This window comes from Bos taurus, chromosome 1 (genome assembly GCF_002263795.3).
Source record: "Bos taurus isolate L1 Dominette 01449 registration number 42190680 breed Hereford chromosome 1, ARS-UCD2.0, whole genome shotgun sequence".
In the NCBI taxonomy this organism is placed as follows: Eukaryota; Metazoa; Chordata; class Mammalia; order Artiodactyla; family Bovidae; genus Bos; species Bos taurus.
Genome location: NC_037328.1, coordinates 112045778 through 112067559, shown reverse-complemented (window position 1 = coordinate 112067559; position 21782 = coordinate 112045778). Strand labels below are relative to the sequence as shown.

Sequence of the window (21782 nt, the reverse complement as noted above, 5' to 3'; positions counted from 1 at the left end):
ACACAGGACCCAGGGGGAAAAATAACTGAAGAATCAAGAGTAAAACATTTGGACCAATTACTAGTTAGAACCTGAATCTTGTTGTTTCTGTTTTCTGGGCCTACAGTGCCCATTGCATGAGCTTTATTTCTTTTGACCATGAACACTGCTCTGTGCCCCATAAAATATTTGGTCAGAATTCAAAGAAATGATTCAATTAGTCCAAGGACAGCAGTATTTTCATCCTTTGATGCTAAACTTCTTTACCAAAGCACCTTAAAGACTTCTCCAGGGAAGAAGCAGGGATAAACAAACCCTAAGCATGAATATTCTGCAGAAACAAACAGGCTTTGGATGAGCCTGTGTCTGCAAGGCCTTCAGTGTCAACGCATGAGCTGGCCTGGACTGTTGATTTAAGGGATCTAGGGTTGGTAAGACAGAAACAGAAGTAGACTCAGACAAGTAATATACACTAGTTCTGACTTCATTCTGACCTGGCCTATGACAGTGGGTCACTTATATTACCTCTTGGGGTTTCCATTTCTTCGTCTATAATGTCAGCGAGCACAACTAGATGACCTTGAAGCCCCTTCCAACTCTAAGATTCTATTAAAGAAACACCATTCTCTCAGTAACGGTACCCATGGTATAATATAAGATATAACTGCAGGTAAAAGTATTCTGATACCCTGAAGTTGTTCTTCAAAATTAACACATGAGTGCCCAAGAAAGCCCTGAATTAATGATTCCTAGCTAATACATGATAAATTTAAGAAAAGAAATAGCAATTTTACAAAGAAAAACTAGGAGAGTAAAAACTGAATGAAAAGTTCTGGCCTAGTATTTTTTAATGAAAAAACTTTAGGAGAAGGTAAAGCACTGAACAGTATTATTTAGTTCAGGGGTAGGCAAACAGAGCCCTGAAGAGGGCCTCATAGTATATGTTTTAGGTTTTACAGGCTATTTGGTCTCAGTTGCAAACACCCAGCTCTGCTACCACAGGCAATACATAAATGAACTGGCATGGTTGTGTTTCAATAAAATTTAAGGATGTTGAACTCTGAATTTCATAAAACTTCATGTGTCAAAAAATTTTATTCTCCTTTTGATTTTTTTTTTCAGCCATAGAAAACCCATTCTTAGCTCAGGAGGCCATGTAACCGGAAGGGAGGGCCAGATTTGCCCGACAAGCAAAACTCCAAATTTATAGGGAAGGTGTAAGGCTTCAGTTGACAACATCCATAAAGGACTGCCTGGAGTCTTCTAGAGGTAATAATTTCCCTAGTGGCGTCAAGAGGTAAGGTGGAGGAATCACAGAGGAGAATGATGTGATGGAGGATGTGATGGAGGAACATGGTGAGGCTAAGTACCTAGGCATCATCATCTTTGTATGCTGTGGACACTGCATTTTTATCTGACCAGGAAAAGCAAAAAGTCTGCCAATCCTTATCCCTCTCTAGCAATAACAGCAGCAGCTACTATTTATAAAATGCTTACTAGGAGCCAGAGAACATTCAAAGTACTTTGTGTATAACCAACTCATTTGATGGTCACACAGTGAGACAGGGGGGGCACCATCAACGTGTTCAAGACTCTGAAGCAAAAGAGTTTAAGTAACTCCCCTAGTTACACAGTACATGGCAGCCTTGGAGCTGGACCCCAGACAGGGCAGCACCAATCTCAGTCATTAACCACAACACTGTGTTGCTGCTGATAGACAGAGGTACCACATCTACCTCCATTCAACATGGCCATACTGTAGAAATCACCTGAATTTCACTTTACACTGGATGCATTTTATTCATGCAATCATTTAAGACTCATTATTCTCATTATTCATTCACAGTTGAAATTTTCAGGTCTAATTGAAATGTAATAATAATGAACATCTCAGCTCTGTTCTCCCCAATTAATATAATTAAATGTACATCTAATCAGGGATGTCATTCTGATAGTAAGACATTATCTAAACCCTGATAGTAAGACATTATCTAAACCCCTATCAAATTCTGACAAATCTCTATGAGAATGGCTCCCTGACTCAACATAAATTTCCCTATTTGTGACACTAGCTTCCTCTTCATTATTCATTAACTTCCTGTTTCTTTTTCTTTCCTCACTGACATAAACAGCAACTATTCTATATTTCTTATAAAATGGTTCCTCTGTGTGATTCTAGAGCATGCTCACTTTCCAGATAGCATATTTTCAAAAGATACAATTCTTCAGCTGTCAATGAACTCAAATATGAAAACTTTCTACTGCTAGTAAACATGAACAAACAAATCAGATTCAAAAACCTACTCATCTAAAGTAGTATAAATTTAAACTAGAGTATTTTAACTTTAGAACATTAAATGTAATCCTCAAGATAACCACAAAGAAGACAGCTATAGAATTTACATAAAAAGAAACAATGAAGGAATTTATTTTGCAATCAAAAAAGAAAAAAAAAAAAAACACATAAAAAGAGGATGGTCTCTTATTAGTCAAGAAATAAGAGACCAAAAAAAGATATAAGGCATAAAGAAAACAAATAGCACAATAACATATTAATCCTTATCAATAATTATTTCCATGTAAATCAATTAAACTCCCCAAAAGACAGATGGGCAGGATAGATTAAAATTCCTGACTAAACTATATGCTGTCTACAAGAAACTCACTTGTGATCCAAAGACACAAACAGGTTGAAAATGAAAGGATGAGAAAAGATATTCGAAGCAAATCATAACCAAAAGAGAGCAGGGGTGGCTCTACTAACATCAAACAATAGACTTTAAATCAAAACAGGCTGTAAGAGACTGTCATTATGTATTAACAGAAGTCTCAATACAACAAGAAGATATAACAATTATAAACATGCATGTATCTAACGACAGACCATCAAAATATATAAAGCAAAAACGGAGAAAATTGAAGAGAGAAAGTTTTACAATAATACTTGGAGACTGCACTCACAATAATGGATAGAACAACCAGACAGAACTAAGGAAATGAATTTAAACAACACAATAAATCAACTAGCTCTAACAGACATATATAGACACTCTTCCCAACAGTATAGGATATACATTCTTCTCAAGGGCATATGGGACATTGTCAGGATAGATTACATTTTAGGCCACCAATGAAGTCTCAATAGATTTAAAACGATAGCAGAAAGAAGAAAATAAGAAAGACAAGAACAGATATGAAGTGGAAAAACAACTGAGGAAAAAAAATCAGTGAAATCAAAAGTATTTTTTTCAAAAAGATTACTAAAAATCAACAAACCTTTAGTTAGACAGACAAAGAGAAAAAAAAAAAGACTCGGTACTAAAATCAGAAATGAAAGTGGGGACATTACTACTGATTCTACAGAAACATAAAGGACTATAAGATACCACTGTAAACAACTGTACACCAAAAAATTGGATAAGCTAGATGAAATGGACAAATTCCTAGAAATATAAAAACTACCAAGACTAAATCACAAAGAAATGGAAAAATCTGAATAAATCTATAACTAGTAAGGAGATGGAATCAGTAGTCAAAAATCTCTCAACAAAGGAAATCTCTAGACTTGATGGTTTCTCTGGTTAATTCTACCACATATTTAAAGAACAACAAACACCAAACTGTCAACTTTTTCCCCAAAAATTAAAGTGGAGGAAATACTTTCTACCTCATTCTATGAGGACAGCATTACCCTGATACCAAAGGCAGAGAAAGACACTACAGGAAAACTACAGACCATTATCTCTTATTTACACTGGTGGAAAACACTCAACAAAATACAGTTGACCCTTGAACACCATGGGTGTGAACTGTGTGGTTTCACTTATATGTGGATTTTTTTCAATAAATAAGTACTACAGTACTACATGCACTGCAGCTGGTTGAATCCACGGATACAGAACCTCAATACAGAGGGCCAACTATAAAGTTATACTCAGATTTTCAGCTGCTCAAGAGGTCTGCACCCCAACTCCTACACTGTTCAAGGGTCAGCTATACTAGCAAATACAATTCACCAGCATATTAATAGGATTATACACCATGACCAAGTGGGATTTATTCCTGAATACAAGGATGATTCAACACATGAGATTGATCAATGTAATACACTGCATCAACATAATGAAGAGAAAAACCACAATCATCTCAGTTGATGCAGAAAAAGCATTAGACAAAATTCAATACACTTTCATGATAAAAACACTCAACAAAATAGGAATAGAAGAAAACTATCCAAACATAATAAAAGTTACATATGAAAAAAACACAGCAAATATTATACTCAATAGTTAGAGACTGAAAGCTTTTCCTGTAAGATTAGGAATGAGACAAGAATGCCTGCCTTCACCACTTCTGCTCAACAAAGTACTGGAAGTTCTAGCCAGGGCAACTAGGCAAGAAAAAGAAATAAAAGGCATCCAAATCAGAAGGGAAGAAGTAAAATTATGTGTTTACAGATGATACAATCTTACATGTAGAAAAGCTTAAAGACTTGCAGAAGAGTAAAGCAATACCTCCCTTCTTACTAATTTGTTTTGCTTTGAAAAAGTTACTTTCCATAAAAATGTTTATATGTAATAGTTTATTATAATTTTTAATGAGCTTTTTTAATTCTCACATTTAATTTCTAATATGACAAATATCAGTAGATGGAGCCCACATAGAACTCTTTGGAGTCTTCAGGTTCTAAAAATACAAAAAGGGTCCTGAGATCAAAGTCCAATTATGTTAATTTCTCTTGTCAGAGTTGGTTTAGAAATGGGCCCACAATAGCATTTCTGGCCAATGATGAGAGGTAGTCTTCTGTGAAACTCCTGGGAAGTTCTTCTTTACTCCTAAAAAAAAAGGAGGGGGAGGTTTATGAGAAGAAACTTTGCTCCCTCTGGGCAGCGTTTCTCTGTTTGGAGCTGTTGCAGTTCTCTTTGACCAAAGCGTAGCCAGTTAATGAACCAAGCCAAAATGCTGAGAATGGCAGAACCTAGATCTCTTCTAATGACATTACTGACCCACTGAATTAACTCTACCTCAGGTCTCTTGTTCATGAGAAAATGAATATTCTGTATTGTCTGAGGCACTGTTAGTATGGTTCTGTGGCTTGCACCAGAAAGCATTCATTATTTGTTTTTTTATCAAATGTAAAGGAGTTAAGAACCAAACCAACAAAAAAAAGCACACAAAGTTAATTGTTATGCTTATGTTTTGTTCACTTATGAATCCCAGTTGGATTTACCTGCATGCTGTGAATATTGATGAAAACATCATGGCTCATCGGCTTAGACCTTTGCACTGTCAACATCCTTTCATGGGTTGAATATTTCCACCCTGCTTCAACAGTACCCTGGGTGAGGACTATAGCTCAAGCAGCACAAATTTACCCCTACTCTGGAAAAAAATTAGGGTGCACATTCCAATGACAGCAGGAAAGTAGTACTAATTCCTACAAGCGGAGGGAGAAACATGTATTTTAAGACCATTCAAAATGTGAAGAAGGGAGCCAAAGCAGTCAATGAGTCTAATACCCTCACTTTACAGATAAGGAAACTGAGGCCAGAATGGCCATGCATGTCACATGTCCAGGTGATCCTAGCAGAAGAGGTGCCTGCAGACTAATCACATTAATCATTTATCCTGTCAATGCTGCAGGACCAAAGAATGGGTTTAATCAAGAATGAGAATCAGAATTTTAATCAAGAAACTCCAGTTTCTTGAACAATTTAGGCAGGGTAAATATAAGTAAAAAATAACTTCCCCTTAAGGATCAATCAGTTCAGATTCCAAACTGTAAATTAAGAAGAGAGAAAAACCAGGAAAGAACTTAACAGCTGGTATATAATTGGAACTCAAAAAAGTGTTCTGTAAATATGTATGTGCTCGGCTGCTCAGTCGTGACTGACTCTTTATGACCTCATGCACTGTATCCACCAGGCTTCTCTATCCATGGAATTTTCCAGGCAAGAATACTGGAGCGGGTGGCCATTTCCTTCTCCAGGGGATCTACCTGACCCAGGGATCAAACCTGCATCTCCTGTGTCTCCTGCCTTGGCAGGCAGATTTTTTACCACTGCACCACCTAGGAAGTTGTGATAAAATTTATGAATTTGAAAAAGAAAAAAAAAAGAGTTTGTTAAACTAGACTGACTCTATAATAAAGTGGGAGGAAACTCTAACTCAAATAAACATTTTGCTCGTTGCTTTGTCTCTCTTAGGAAACTTTACGCTGCATTTGGAGACCTAGCAGATTATGAAGCTGAATCTAGTCTCCTCCAAAGAAGTTTGCTCCTGAGTTCACATAAGCTTAAGTTTCTACATGTTCTACACATTCATTTACTTGGGGTGGGAGTGAGGAGTGGGCAGAAAGCTGCTAAGGGTAAAGAAAAAAGACAGCAAGGAAAGTGGGTTTAAACCTCAAAATCATGGGGAAAAGTATAGTCTAATCCACATACAGACACACAGACACATACAGAGTGCAGAATTAAAGTTCTAGGGAGGATATTGGTCGTGGGTCCTCTGCCTTTTGGCAAGGGAATCTTCATCACTGATGCCAGCCATGAGGTACTTGAGGCCTGTAATCCAGGTGCGTGCCTCCTCGGGGTTGGAGGTGATGAGGTCCAGGGACTCCATGTGGTTGCCATGGTAGATGGTGAAGCAGCAGCTGGGATCAAAGTTCCCCTCAGCCTGTCTGTGGAATATCTCAGACTGCCGACCCTCGGTGACTTTGTAAATGGAGTCAATAAGTACTGTGAGGAAAGTGAGGAAAGTGCAGTTACCTGGCAGGTGAAGATATGTGTGCAGATTGAGAAAAGTAAAATCATCTAAAGATTTAAAAATAAAATTAATTGTCTGTGAATTGTCCAGACAATTGAAAAGTCCAAATGTGCAATACAAGCTTTATCATTTCCTGTTAGTAACCTTCTCCATGTACTACTCTACCCTCCTAGGCACTCAGACAATACCTCCTAGGCACTGGGTCAGGAAGTGTTAAAATTTATGATAGGAAAACAGATAAGCCCAGCAGGGGGCAAGAAGACTGGTAGAAAAGGGGGATGTAAATATATCAAATGTATAGTTTATACATTTATGCAAGGAAAACATACAAAGACCTAGAGCCGACTCTGATATTTTACAATATGCATACGACAGCAGTTAAAAATTGAAGGGAAAAAAAAATTGAAGGGAAAAAACATTTGATGGCAACCAAATAGCATAGCTAAATGTGATTTGGATTCATAGAGAGAAAGCTATAAGGGTGAAGGCAGAGCGAGGCTTGAGAGGTGGAGGGGAAAACAAGATGGTCAATCAGGGAAAAGAGGCATAAAGATAGAGAAACATTAGCCCCACTCCAGAGATGCTGGACTGAAAAGCTCAGGAAGTAGAGTAACAGGAGACAAAGCTGGAAAGGCAGGTAGAGGCTAGGTTATGAGAAGCTGGAGTGACAGTGCAGAGATGAGCATTATTTAGGTGGTGGAGCAACACTGCAGGCTTGGGTCAGGGGAACACTTGCAGAGAGGATTAGTTTGGATTAAACACTACGTTCTGTTTGTTCACTTGCCTGTTTGGGGGCATGAATCAGAAAGTTGTAATCTTACTGACTGCCCATATACACCATCCATGCCTCTGCTCTGCCTTAATGGCAAGTCCCAATTTTTCTTTCTTTCCACTCATGGGGATGAGCCTCTGACCATTGCAGGGCAAGTTCTGGTACGGCTAAGGCATTGGGGTGGGCCCACTCCGGTCTCCTATAATGGCTTTAGGTGTGGGAACATAACCCACTTGTAACCAAGGAGACATGCATTCTGCTTGAGGGAAGGGCATGGAATGGGGCTCTCCCCTCTTGAAAAGGAAGCACTGGAAGAGAAGGTCCGTTTTCTGCATCTTCTTGAAGCCTATCAGTTGTGAAGCCATGTTACTGCTGCCTCAATTACAGTGTCAGTGCAGAAGGGAGAGAGCCAAGAGCGCTCAGAGAGACAGAACTAGAGGCTCAACGTCCCACAGTTGGAGCCAGCCAGTCTCTGGGTTTCTTGTTAAGTGAGAATAAATTGTGTATCACGTAAGCCTGATTTAGTGGAGGTCATCTGTGACATGAAGAGGAAAGCATCTTCACTGGTCAGGGCAGAAGAAACTAGCAAATGGAGCTTGGTTAGGAGATTTTGCATATGCCACCAGAGAGACAGAGACCCTGGATGAAGGAGGTCCATGTGAAAACAAGAGGAAGGAGCAGATGAAGAGAGATGCTCCAGGGGACTCAGCATGGACTAGAAACTGAGTTTAGGATTGGGAGAGAGGCTTTATGGAGGAGGCAGATCAAAGCTATTTTATTTGATATCATTAAAACAATTTTGTCAATCCATTTGTCAGTTAACTGTGCACAGAATATGTCAAAACAGTTTAATTCTATTGGATTTATGACTTCCTTCACTTTTTTAAAGAAAAATAAAAGGCCTCAAGCTATAAAACCTCATATCCCAACTAAATACAACATGTCTTTAATGTAGGATAAATATTACCTTCAACAGCATTAGTGGATAAGAAAACTTTTTATGGATTCAAAGTTCCTGATGAATTAACAAAAGCAAAAATGGTCATCACTTATTCTGTCTCTGCACATTCTCTAACCACTGACCCCCTAAAACTTGTAAAAATATGAAAGTTTTACCAAGCTAAAACTTCCACAGAGCCCATCCAATAGAAGCCATGTGTTACTGGGTCAAGTCAAGAATTCAAAAGCTGGTCTTACTTTTTGCCTTCTCACTCTTCCTAGAGGGTCTCCATCGGAGGCGGGTCCGGTGTTCATCCAGGTAAAAGAGCCGGACGAGCCCCTTGGTCCCACGCTTCAGCTTGATCATCTGTGTCCCAGACTGCATTACGCTCATGCATCTTTCAACTGCAAACGAGATTGGAGCACAGTCAGTTCTCACACAGTGCAAGTGCCTCCTGCTGTTCAGAGACACTGCTGAATGAAACCTTTGATTCACATCCCAAAGCCTCCAAGAGCCAGAAGGCAAATTTAGAAGAGGTAACCTGAAAACAGAGTTGTTAAAGAATTGATTTATCAGGCTTAAGCCAGAAAAAAGCCTCACTGATGGAAATAAAAGTCTACTTCTAGATAAACAATGCCTGACCATTGAACAGTGTATCTTTTTTTCTAACTGGCAACATGCTTTTGGTATAAAAACCAATAATAAATAATTTGATACTTGAATATACATTCATAAAGCAAGTTTCAGACTTTATGTTAAATCTTGTGAGCTTTTATACAGCCAACTATAAAATCATCTTATGTTAATGCTTCCAAATGCAATTAACAAAAACATGAATGGCAAAATGTTTCAACAATCATTGAAGTTGCATATGGGTTCATATTATAATTTTGTATATACTTGAAAACAGCTAAGTAAACATTTTAAAATGTGGTCAGAAAAAAAAAATCAAGTTTGTACAAATATAAAATATTTGTTAAGGAATTTGGCTGCCAGTATTTTCTAAGTAGAGAAGTAACTTGGTGATTGAACTCAGGTAAAATCCAACTCACTTATCATCCAAGTTAATGCTTTCATTTAAACTCTCTGCTTTGAGATGAAACTTGATGGCAATGAGCATCTTTTGTTGATGTCCATTTCCTTTTCTTTACTAATAGTACCCACATTTCCTTTGGAAATACTTATTTTCCCATCTTATGTGCCTCCGGTGACCTGTCAACCATCCCAAGCAAGAAATGGGCACCTGGCTTAGGTGGAGAGCAAATCTGGCTCCCTTCCAAGAAACAGAAATCCTGAGCAGAGCACTGAATGAAAACAGAACTGAGTCATTGCAAAGCCCAAAACTTCAGAGATGCTCCTGGTTGGACACTCAAGATGTTACAATTGTCACAGTCACCCTTCCTAAAGCTGGCAAATTATTCAGTTTTCCCCCTTGGTTCTCCAAGTTATACAATACTCTTCCAAATGCCCTTTTCTCATTGCATCAGCCAGAAACTGCTTGTTTCACTGACTAACACACAGGCACAGATGTAACCTTTAGAGAACCAGAAACAACTAGCTCTGAGCACCTACCTTATCAAGCAGCATGCTGTTGAAAAGAAACATGGTAAACAAAACTTCAAAGTTAGACTTCAGCTGCTTTGGCTAACTTGTCATTATATTAAATAGGAAAGAATTTGATCCCAGAGCCTAACACAGTAGGCACAGAATTCTCAAAGTAACTTTAACATAACCAACTTTGACCATTTCCTCCATGAAGAGTCTTTTCTTCCCCCAAAGAAATCAAGGAAAAACTGTGCAAAACTAAATATATTTCTAGGACTTGATATTGCAAGAAAGGTGAAGTACAGGTTGCTCTTATGCCTTTGATCTGACATATCAAATATGCAAGTAAAAAAATACTGCTTAAGAAAAAAACATGCAGATTTAAAATGTTTACTTTGAAGCACAGAACAAAATTTGAGATTTGATTTCACACACATTAGTAAATTTACCCACCACTTAGCACCATTCATTTAGGTAATAAATGTCAAGGATTTAAATTCTTGACAGTCACCCTGACCATCTCATACCAACAGTTAGAGGGAGAACAGAAAACAGTCAGTTTATCAAGAAAAAATCAAGTCTAACCAAGCAAGTCAAAACTCCCAGAAAAACCTATTAGAATTTCTTTGACCTCTGACATCAGGTCACATCAATAAATAAATATTCACAGAGTCACTCCCTGCTCCAGGCACAGGGTTATATAATGAGGTAAAGCAGAGAATAAGGAGACTTTGACTTACAGAGTTAAATTTTAAAAGAATGAAGCCTCTAAAAAGATAACTTACAAACAGTAGTTTAGAACTGTGGTTAAGAACACAATTTGAATCCAGACAGCCTGGGACAGAATTCCAAATCTTCCACTTGCTTGTATGAGCTTAGGTTCATTATTTTATCCCTCAATGCCTCCATGCCCCTTCATGAATTGTAGCCTTGTCATGGCAAAGGGGCAAGGGTAACTCAATGAAGCTATGAGCCATGCTGTGCAGGGCCACCCAAGATGGAAGAGTCAGAGTGGAGAGTTCTGACAAACTGTGGTCCACTGGAAGAGTTAATGGCAACCCTCCAGCATTCTTGCCACAGAGAATCCCATGGACAGCATGAAAAGGCAAAAAGATACGATGTCAGAAGATGGGTCCTCCAGATCAGAAGGTGTCCAATATGCTACTGGAAAACAGCAGAGGGCAATTACTAACAGCTCCAGAAAGAATGAAGAGGCTGGGCCAAAGCAGGAGTGACTCTCAGGTATGGATGTGTCTGGTGGTGAAAGTAAAGTCCAATGCTGTAGAGAACAATATCCCATAGGAACCTAGAATGTTAGGTCCATGAATCTAGGTAAATAGGACGTGGTCAAGCAGGAGATGGCAAGGGTGAACATCAACATCTTGGGAATCAGTAAACTAAAATGGACAGAAATGGGCAAATCTAATTCACATGTGATTATATTTACTATTCTTAAAAGAAATGGAGTAGACTTCATAGTCAATGAAAGAGTCTGAAATGCAGTACTTGGGTGCAGTCTCAAAAATGAGAGAATGATCTGTTTGTTTCCAAGGCAAACCGTTGTTCAACATCCCAGTAATCCAAGTCTATGCCCCAACCACTGGTGCTGAAGAAGCTGAAATTGACCATTTCTATGAAGACCAACAACACCTTCTAGAACACCAAAAAAAAAAAAGATGTCCTTTTCAGCATAGGAGATTGGAACGCAAAAGTAGGAAGTCAAAGAGATACTGGGAATAACATGTAAGTTCAGCCATGGAAAACAAAATGAAGCGGGGAAAAGGCTAACAGAGTTTTGTCAAGGGTGTTTGTCATAGTAAACACCGTCTTCCAACAACACAAAAGACAACTCTGAACATGGCCATCACCAGATGGTCAGTACTGAAATCAGATCGATAATATTCTTTGTAGGCAAAAATAGAGAAGCTCTATACAATAAGTAAAAACAAGACCTGGAGCTAACTGTGGCTCAAATCACAAGCTCCTCTTTACAATTCAGACTTAAATTGAAGTAGGAAAAAGCACTAGACCATTCAGGTATGACCTAAATCAAATCCTTTATGATTATACAGTAGAGGTGGTGAATAGATTCAAGGGATGAGATCTGGCAGACAGAGTGCCTGCAGAACTATGGATGAAGGTTCATAACTTTGTACAGGAGGTGGTGAGCAAAACCATCCTCAAGAAAAAGAAATGCAACAAGGCAAAGTGGTTGTCTGAGGAGGCCTTACAAATAGCTGAGAAAAGAAGAGAAGTGAAAGGCAAGGGAGAAAGGGAAAGATATATCCAACTTAAAGCAGAGTTCCAGAGAATAGCAACAAGAGATAAGGCCTTCTTACATGAACAATGCAAAGAATTAGAGGAAAATAATAGAATAGGAAAGACTAGAGATCTCTTCAAGAAAATTAGAGACACCAAGGGAACATTTCATGCAAGGATGGGCACAATAAAGGACAGAACAATAAGGACCCATAAGAAGCAGAAGATATTAAGAAGAGGTGGCAAGAATACACAGAAGAACTGTACAAGAAAGGTCTTGATGACCTGGATAATCACAATGGTGTAGTAACTCACCTACAGCTGGACATCCCGGAGTGTGAAATCAAGTGGACCTTAGGAAGCATTACTATGAACAAAGCTAGTGGAGGTGATGGAATTCCAGCTGAGCTATATCAAATCTTAAAAGATGATGCTGTGAAAGCGCTGCACTCAGTATGCCAGCAAATTTGGAAAACACAGCAGTGGCCCCAGCACTGGAAAGAGTCAGTTTTCATTCTAATCCCAAAGAAGGGCAATGCCAAAGAATGTTCCAACTACTGTACAATGATGCTTATTTCACATGCTAGTGAGGTTATACTCAAAATCCTTCAACCTAAGCTTCAGTAGTACATGAAATAAGAACTTCTGGATGTGTTAGCTGAGTTTCAAAGAAGCTGAGGAACCAGAGATCAAATTGCCAACATCTGGTGGATCACAGAAAAAGCAAGAGAATTCCCAAAAAATATCTACTTCTGCTTCATCAACTATGCTAAAGCCTTTGTGTGGATCACAACAAACTGTGGAAAATTCTGAAAGGGATAGGAATACCAGACCACCTTACCTGCCTCCTGAGAAACCTGTATGCAGATCCAGAAGCAATAATTAGAACCAGACACCAAACAACTGACTGGTTCCAAACTGGGAAGGGAGTATGTTATGGCTGTGTATTATCACCCTGCTTATTTAAATTGTATGCAGAGTACATCATTCAAAATGCTGGGCTGGATGAATCACAAGCTAGAATCAAGATTGCCAGGACAAATATCAACAACCTCAGATATGCAGATGACACCACCCTAATGGCACAAAGTGAAGAGGAACTAAAGAGCCTTCTGTTGAAGGTGAAAGAGCAGAGTGAAAAAGCTGGCTTAAAACTCAACATTCAAAAAACTAAGATCATGGCAGGCAATCCCATCACTTCATGGCAAATAGATGGGGAAAAGGTGGATGCAGTGACAGATTTTCTTTTCTTGGGCTCCAAAAATCACTGCAGATGGTAACTGCAGCCATGAAATTAAAAGACACTTGCTTTTTGGAAGGAAAGCTATGACAAACCTAGACAGCATATTAAAAAGCAAAGACATCCCTTTGCGGACAAAGATCTGTCTAGTCAAAGCTACGGTTTTTCCAGTAGTCATGTACAGATGCGAGAGTTGAACCACAAAGAAGGCTGAGTACCGAAGAACTGATGCTTTCAATTTTTTTGTGGTGCTAGAGAAGACTCTTGAGAGTCCCTTGGACTGCAAGGAGATCAAACCAGTCAATCCTAAAGGAAATCAACCCTGAATATCATTGGAAGGACCCATGCTGAAGCTCCAATACTTTGGCCCCCTGATGTGAAGAAACGACTCATTGGAAAAAACCCTGATGACTGGAAAGATTGAAGGCAGGAGAAGCGAGCAGCAGAAGATGAGATGGTTGGATAGCATCACAGATTCAGTGAACATCAATTTGAGCAAACTCCGGGAGATAGTAGAAGACAGAAGAGCCCGGCAGGCTGCAGTTCATGGGGTCGAAAAAGAGTTGGACATGACTTGTTCAGCAACTGAGCAAGAACATGTCTCCAGGATTTGTCTACAAAATGGGAATAATGTTACTTACCCCTTGAAATGTTGTTGAAGGCTGAATGAGTTAATTCATGTAAAGTACCAAAAGCAGTGCCTGGCACAAAATAAACACTATAAATGGTAGCTATTATTACGATTTTATTATTGATATTTTCAAAAATAAACGCCATGACAAAAATACATGGGAGTCCATAGCAAAAAGAGAATACAGTGTGTGGGGGTAGGGAGAATGTGGTAATAAAACAGTGTCAGTGGAGCCTCGAGGACAGGAAAGAGCATGGGTGTAATCAGAGGATAGGAAAGGATGCTTCGCTCTCTTTGGTGCAGTGTCCTAAAAGGCTATTATAACAGGATATTTGATTTTTGGGGTCAGATAAGACTAGATGCATAGAGGTAGGAATGCCTGACCTAAGATTTAAACACAATGGCAATAACAGATTCATTAGATATTTCTAAGCAAAGGAGAGGGGGCATAAAAGATATAATTCAAGAAGATGTCTGCTTGGGAAAGGAGAATAAAATGAACTGTTTATGCCAGAACAGAAAGTTGACTTAACTTAACTTGACTTAACTGTATCACCAAGACCTAAAGCGAGGACTGTAGACCTGTAGGAAGGACTGTCTATATATCAGACACAGTGCCCTCTGCCCTGTTCACGCTGCCTCTTCTTTCCCTGGACTTTTCACAGTCCCATTTCTTTTCCCTGAAATAAAACCATTATGGATATAATATTCTCAACTTTTTAACAGGAAAAGCACAGGGACATAAAAGTTTAATCAGTTAGTTGAGATAACACCACGTGCCACTTAGCAAGCGTCATCCAAAGAAAGCCGAACGTTTTAGAAAATGAGACCCAACCCCTTAGAGAGGGAGTGTGTTTGAATAGTACATTAAATATTCACTAGCTTCACGTTTATTGCACTAGCTCAGTCATGGGCTGAAACCCTAGCATTATCCACTGCCGTGAACTAGTATATATGATCCAAACATTCTTGGCAGAGCTAGGGTCTGAAACAAAGTGCTGCTTAAATTGTTTATGTAGCTGCTTTATGCTTTCCCTGTGATGTTCTCTAGCACACAAAAAAACCATATTGTTAGAGTCAACTTGAAAAAAAACAAGTCTAGTGAACTTGCATTTAGATGAAGTTTAAGCTGATGTGGCAACTCTGACCAGAAATAGAATTCTTACAGAGGGCAGGGTCCCAAAGCCACAAAGAACTGAGGCAGGCTTATCATGGTACAGTGCTTTCTTTTCTTTCTGGCTACTTTTCAGGAATCAGAGCCACGCGATAGGCAAATCCACAAATGATTTCTGTTTTTTAACCAGATTGAAAGTCATCTAAACCTATCGCTCCGTTCTTCAAACCTGATAGTAGACGGTCCTGTGGAGTGGTACAGCTAACCAGAGAAGGAGCACCCTCAATCTTTGGGGCTCATTCCACTGGGTAATAATCACCCATCTTAGAGACAAAATATTATTCCTTGGAGAAGGCAATGGCACCCCACTCCAGTACTCTTGCCTGGAAAATCTCATGGACAGAGGAGCCTGGTAGGCTGCAGTCCATGGGGTCGCTAAGAGTCGGACATGACTGAGCAACTTCACTTTAATTACTTAAGTATTAGTTGCTCAGTCGTGTCCGACTATTTGCAACCTCAAGGGCTGTATTTAGCCTTCCAGGTTCCCCTATCCATGGAATTCTGCAGGCAAGAATATTAGAGTGGGTCATCATGTCCTCCTCCAGGGGATCTTCCTGACCCAGGAATCAAACTCAGGTCTCCTGCACTGCAGGCAGATTCTTTACCATCTGAGCGAGCAGGGAAGCCCTAAATTACTTAAGGGTCAGCATAATTTCTTTATATTCTGCATTCAGTTGAGATAAGTAACAGTAGTTACTACCTGCTATAAAAGTCATTCACCAGCCATGCTGGGTCAGTAGATTCCATAAAACAGGGTGAGAAACAAGGGAATAAAGGCAAAACTCCAGGGGCGGGTAAACAATGGAAGAGTGTCAGAGGCATAGGATAATAGAACCTCATCACACATTTCCAGTGCTGGAAAGTATCTGGGGAAAGTGCAAATACAGGCGACAGATTCAGGCAGCTACCAACAATCTCTTTGATTTCACATTCCCCCTGTGGTAGCCCTAATATTTTTAGAAAGGAAGTTTAGTTGGATACAATGCCGCAATGTTCCAAAACATTAAGGGAGAAATGCCCTTTAACCCATTACATAACACACATACCGTTTTTGTCTGTTATGCTCCAGACCTCAATACGAACACAAATTTGTCATATTGGTTGCAATCATGATATTTAAGCCATTTGGCATGCTGCTCTTTTTTTCATTTGTATTATAAACAGCTTTCCATGTTTCTACAGAGTCTTAATAATTATCATTTTAATCACTGCCTAACAAAATAGTATAAATATTTAAAGAGTAGAACAGATGAGTCGAGGACTGCATTTCTAACTTTATTACATAATTAGAGTTTTAAAGCTCTCTGAGTCTCATCTGTAAAATAAAAGGCGTAGCAAAGTGGTCTATAAGGTCCTTTAGAATTCAAGTCTTTCAGTTCAGTTTAGTTCGGTTCAGTTGCTCAGTCGTGTCCAACTGTTTGCAACCCCATGAATCACAGCACGCCAGGCCTCCCTGTCCATCACCAACTCCCGGAGTTCACTCAGACTCACGTCCATCGAGTCAGTGATGCCATCCAGCCATCTCATCCTCTGTCATCCCCTTCTCCTCTTGCCCCCAATCCCTCCCAGCATCAGGGTCTTTTCCAATGAGTCAACTCTTCGCATGAGGTGGCCAAAGTACTGGAGTTTCAGCTTTAGCATCATTCCTTCCAAAGAAATCCCAGGGCTGATCTCCTTCAGAATGGACCGGTTGGATCTCCTTGCGGTCCAAGGGACTCTCACGAGTCTTCTCCAATACCACAGAGGGATTAAATCAATCATTTCTGCCACAGTCAGTTTAAAATATTAAGTAAATTTCTTTAGGGGTTATCAGTTCACTAAGTCCCTCAAGCAGAAAATGCTGTTAAAAAATACACTTCCGATTTAAAGTATCATAATACAATCATTTGAGGGGAGATTCCCAACATTTCCACTTAGTCTACATGGCATCCAAATGGGTTTGAATCTTTAAGCCAAGGTCAAATCAGAGAAAATCATATTGTGTTAGGAATGCCATATATGCCACCTGATGGTGACTTTTTAATAGCTTTGAGATATAATTTATATCCATTAAAATTATAAGTGAAAAAGGCCAAGTATAAACAAGCATATATAACTTAGAGTATGCTAATTCTTGTGTAATAAAAAGTATATGAATTTTTAAATATATAAATATTGTTCATCATTACAAAAAGAAATACAGGAAGGATAACCCAGAAAACAGTGAAGGTGGTTACCTATAAGGGTGGAAGAGAATTGAGTGATGAGGGTAAAGAACGGTGTGACACCTCTTGTAGGATCCTACATGTTCAAACTTAAATCAATAAGGATGAGAGGAGTGCAAAACAAGACAAAATGTAAACAAAATCATATACACAGAGACACAGGTGTTTGTGTACATACTTGTATGTCTGTGTGTGTGTGGAGCTGCATGTATTTCCAGGCTCTGTTCTCTGAAAGGCCAAGAAGCAAAATCCCCTCCAACAGTACTGAGCACACCTGGAGCCCTGCTCATTCTCTGCTCTAAAGGTCACCTTGAGGCAGTCTCTCACACAGTCTCATGGCCGTGTCTGTGTTGAGGACACACAAAAATATCACTTGCGCTCTTTTGTAAACACGTCTATTCTGGGACACTGATCAACAAACTGCATTAGCGGGCCAACGACAACAACAACAAAGTACAGACCCTCTACAATGGAATCTTTTCAACCAAAAACTACACAAAAAATGTGAATTGATTTCTTGCCAGCTTCCACAGATCAGAGTAAAGCTGAGTGGCTGAAAGGGATTCGTTTCTGAAAACAATTTCATTTCTACGTGGAAAAGGTGCAGGTAATGCTTCTGTCAAAGGAAGGAAAAGAGAGATTTCCTAAAACCATCAGAGCAGAAGTACAGGGCATGCTTAGTTCTCAGCACAGACCCAGGACATATTTGGGGACCTGGTTCACAGTGAGTCCTGAGATACCCTGCTGCTGGGCTGGATGACATGGTTGGTCTGGGTTGAGGGGCAGAAAGAGGGCTGGCAGAAAGAGCTCTGGTTTGGGTTCTGTCACTAACTAGCTGTGCGGACTTCAGAGGGTCACTGAGTATCACTGATCATCCTGCTTCCCTCAAAATGCATTTTCCTCTAAGCTCCATGAGTCTACAAACAGCTGATCTGGCTTTCACAAATATTATTTTATCTTTCGATAAGCTGAAAGCCTCATTCAATCCAAAAGCCTATTAGACTAACTTTAAAGAGGAAAAAAAAAAAAAAAAAAGCTGATTAACATCCGGATCTCTTACTACAGATATGAATTTTCAAAAATGATCTCTACACAAAATATAACTGTTCTCACAGAGGATTGGCTTCAACTGTAAATGCTCTTCCTTTCCAGTAATCAGGCATAAACTCAAATATCAGCTCATGAATAAGTATGCTTACGAACAGCCATGGTGAGCTCCACTCTTATTAAGTCATGATTCTTCTCAGTGAAGAACAAACTTTTTTTTTTTTTCATTGCCTAAATCACTCCTGTGGAGACGATAAGATTATTTGAAAGGCTTTTAGAAACTAATTGGTTAGCAGTAACATTCTGGGACTTGTTTGCAAACTCTAAATGCACAAAGTCAATCTGTTTGCAAAGCTGATAAATACATATGGGAGGATTTAGGTCAAAGAAAGGATGAAATGAATTAATCAGCAATTTTTCAAATGTCAGAACCTTGTTTCTATTTTATTAAAGCCTTTCACATGATACTTGCCTTTTCAATAAGACCTATTTTATATTCTATAATTGTTAGCCCTGGGAAACAAATGAAATACAAACAAGAATTCATAACAATATAGCTTTGTTCATTTTGTTTCAGTGTTATCCCATGGGGAAGAGGGATATGAATTAATTTTAAAATTCTAAATTTAGTTCCAACTACTATGTAAACAGTTTTCTATGTCAACATAAGATCAGAAATGACACTGTTGTCACTATTCAACAATATGGCTTGTCATAACACTTATGTATATATATAAAAGACTATGGCACTGTTCTGTTATTTGTTTAGTGATACGACATTGTACTGAATATCTAGGAGCAAAATTCCCAAGCCACAGTAAATATTGACCTGAATTTATAAAGATCATTGGCATCCAGTAAGGCTCTTTCATGGTTCTCCACCCTGGTAGCACATTAAAAGCACTTGGGGACCTTCTTAAAAGTGCTGATCACAAAGCCTCGCCACATATCAGTTAAATCAGCATTTCTCAGGATGGGACTGGACTGAGTATCTGTTTTGTTTGGTGATTTGCTTAAACTTCCCAAGGATTCTACTGTGTATCCAGAGTTAAGAGTACTGACATACATTATGTGACTTATTCCTCTTAATATTTCTGTGAAGTAGGTAGAGATAATTAATTGCCTCTTATTATAGAGTCAGAGAAATGAAGACCCTGTCTGAGGTCATAAAGCTAGGATATGACAGAGTCAGGCTTGAAATCAGGTGCTCTTGGCCCTAGAGCAACTCTCATTCTGTTTCATCATATGGACTGTCTGCCTTCAAGTCCCATCTAAAGCACAAACTGGATCATCACTGCTAAGTCTTTCCAACAGCTTTGCCTCCAGTTTTATGATCTATAAAAACAAGGACTCTATGTCCTGGTTCCTCAGACCCTTTCTAGTAAATATAGAAATCTATAACATACTAGGTCTAGCTTTTGGAAATTTTATCTAGCACATAGGAATGACAACTCTAGTCAGTAGTATATAAAAATAACAATAAAATAAGGACAATAAGGAATGAAGGTGGAGGATGTGGCTTGGATCAGGTGAATACCAGAAGACATAGAGTTCGAGCCTGACCCCTGAAGAACATAATCAGTTCAGTTCAGTTGCTCAGTCATGTCTGACTCTTTGTGACCCCATGAACCACAGCATGCCAGGCCTCCCTGTCCATCATCAACTCCCAGAGTCCATCCAAACCCATGTCCATTGAGTCGGTGATGCCATCCAACCATCTCATCCTCTGTCATCCCCTTCTCCTACCGCCCTCAATCTTACCCAGCATCAGGGTCTTTTAAAATAAGTCAGATCTTCACATCAGGTGGCCAAAGTATTGGAGTTTCAGCTTCAAAATCAGTCCTACCAATGAACACCCAGGACTGATCTCCTTTAGAATGGACTGGTTGGATCTCCTTGCAGTCCAAGGGACTCTGAAGAGTCTTCTCCAACACCACAGTTCAGAAGCATCAATTCTTCAGCGTTCAGCTTTCCTTACAGTCCAACTCTCACATCCATACATGACCAGTGGAAAAACGATAGCCTTGACTAAACGGACCCTTGTTGACAAAGTAACGTCTCTGCTTTTTAATATGCTGTCTAGGTTGGTCATAACTTTCTTTCCAAGGAGTAAGCGTCTTTTGATTTCATGGCTGCAATCACCATCTGCAGTGATTTTTGCAGCGCAGAAAAATAAAGTTAGCCACTGTTTCCACTGTTTCCCCATCTATTTGCCATGAAGTGATGGGACCAGATGCCATGATCTTCGTTTTCTGAATGTTGAGCTTTAAGCCAACTTTTTCACTTTCCTCTTTCACTTTCATCAAGAGGCTCTTTAGTTCTTCTTCACTTTCTGCCATAAGGGTGGTGTCATCTGCATGTCTGAGGTTATTGATATTTCTCCCGGCAATCTTGATTCCAGCTTGTGCTTCCTTCAGCCCAGTGTTTCTCATGATGTACTCTGCATACAAGTTAAATAAGCAGGGTGACAATATACAGCTTTGACGTACTCCTTTTCCTATTTGGAATTAGTCTGTTGTTCCATGTCCAGTTCTAACTGTTGCTTCCTGACCTGAATACAGGTTTCTCAAGAGGGAGGTCAAGTGGTCTGGTACTCCCATCTCTTTCAGAACTTTCCACAGTTTATTGTGATCCACACAGTCAAAGGCTTTGGCATAGTCAATAAAGCAGAAATACATGTTTTTCTGGAACGCCCTTGCTTTTTCGATGATTCAGCGGATGTTGGCAATTTGATCTCTGGTTCCTCTGCCTTTTCTAAAACCAGCTTGAACATCTGGAAGTTCACAGTTCATGTATTGCTGAAGCCTGGCTTGGAGAATTTTGAGCATTACATTACTTTACTAGTGTATGAGATGAGTGCAATTGTGCGGTAGTTTGAGCATTCTTTGGCATTGCCTTTCTTTGGGATTGGAATGAAAACTGAGCTTTTCCAGTCCTGTGGCCACTGCTGAGTTTTCCAAATTTGCTGGCATATTGAGTGCAGCACTTTCACAGCATCATCTTTCAGGATTTGGAAGAGCTCAACTGGAATTCCATCACCTCCACTAGCTTTGTTCATAGTGATGCTTCCTAAGGCCCACTGGACTTCACATTCCAGGATGTCTGGCTCTAGGTGAGTGATCACATCATCGTGATTATCTGGGTTGTGAAGATCTTTTATGTATAGTTCTTCTGTGTATTCTTGCTAACTCTTCTTAATATCTTCTACTTCTGTTAGGTCCATACG

General features: G+C 39.4%; 1 protein-coding gene across 1 annotated transcript in view; it reads right to left on the bottom strand.

Annotated features, from left to right (window-relative positions):
* PLCH1 (phospholipase C eta 1) overlaps nt 1–21782 on the bottom strand; it is a 254591-nt gene that overhangs the window by 101392 nt on the left and 131417 nt on the right. Inside the window, exons 3-4 of the mRNA XM_059888850.1 lie at nt 8714–8860; nt 6474–6716 (exon numbers count right to left, since the gene is read on the bottom strand). Of these exons, the coding sequence (XP_059744833.1) occupies nt 6474–6716; nt 8714–8860 (390 nt within the window). The remainder of the gene's footprint in view (nt 1–6473; nt 6717–8713; nt 8861–21782) is intronic.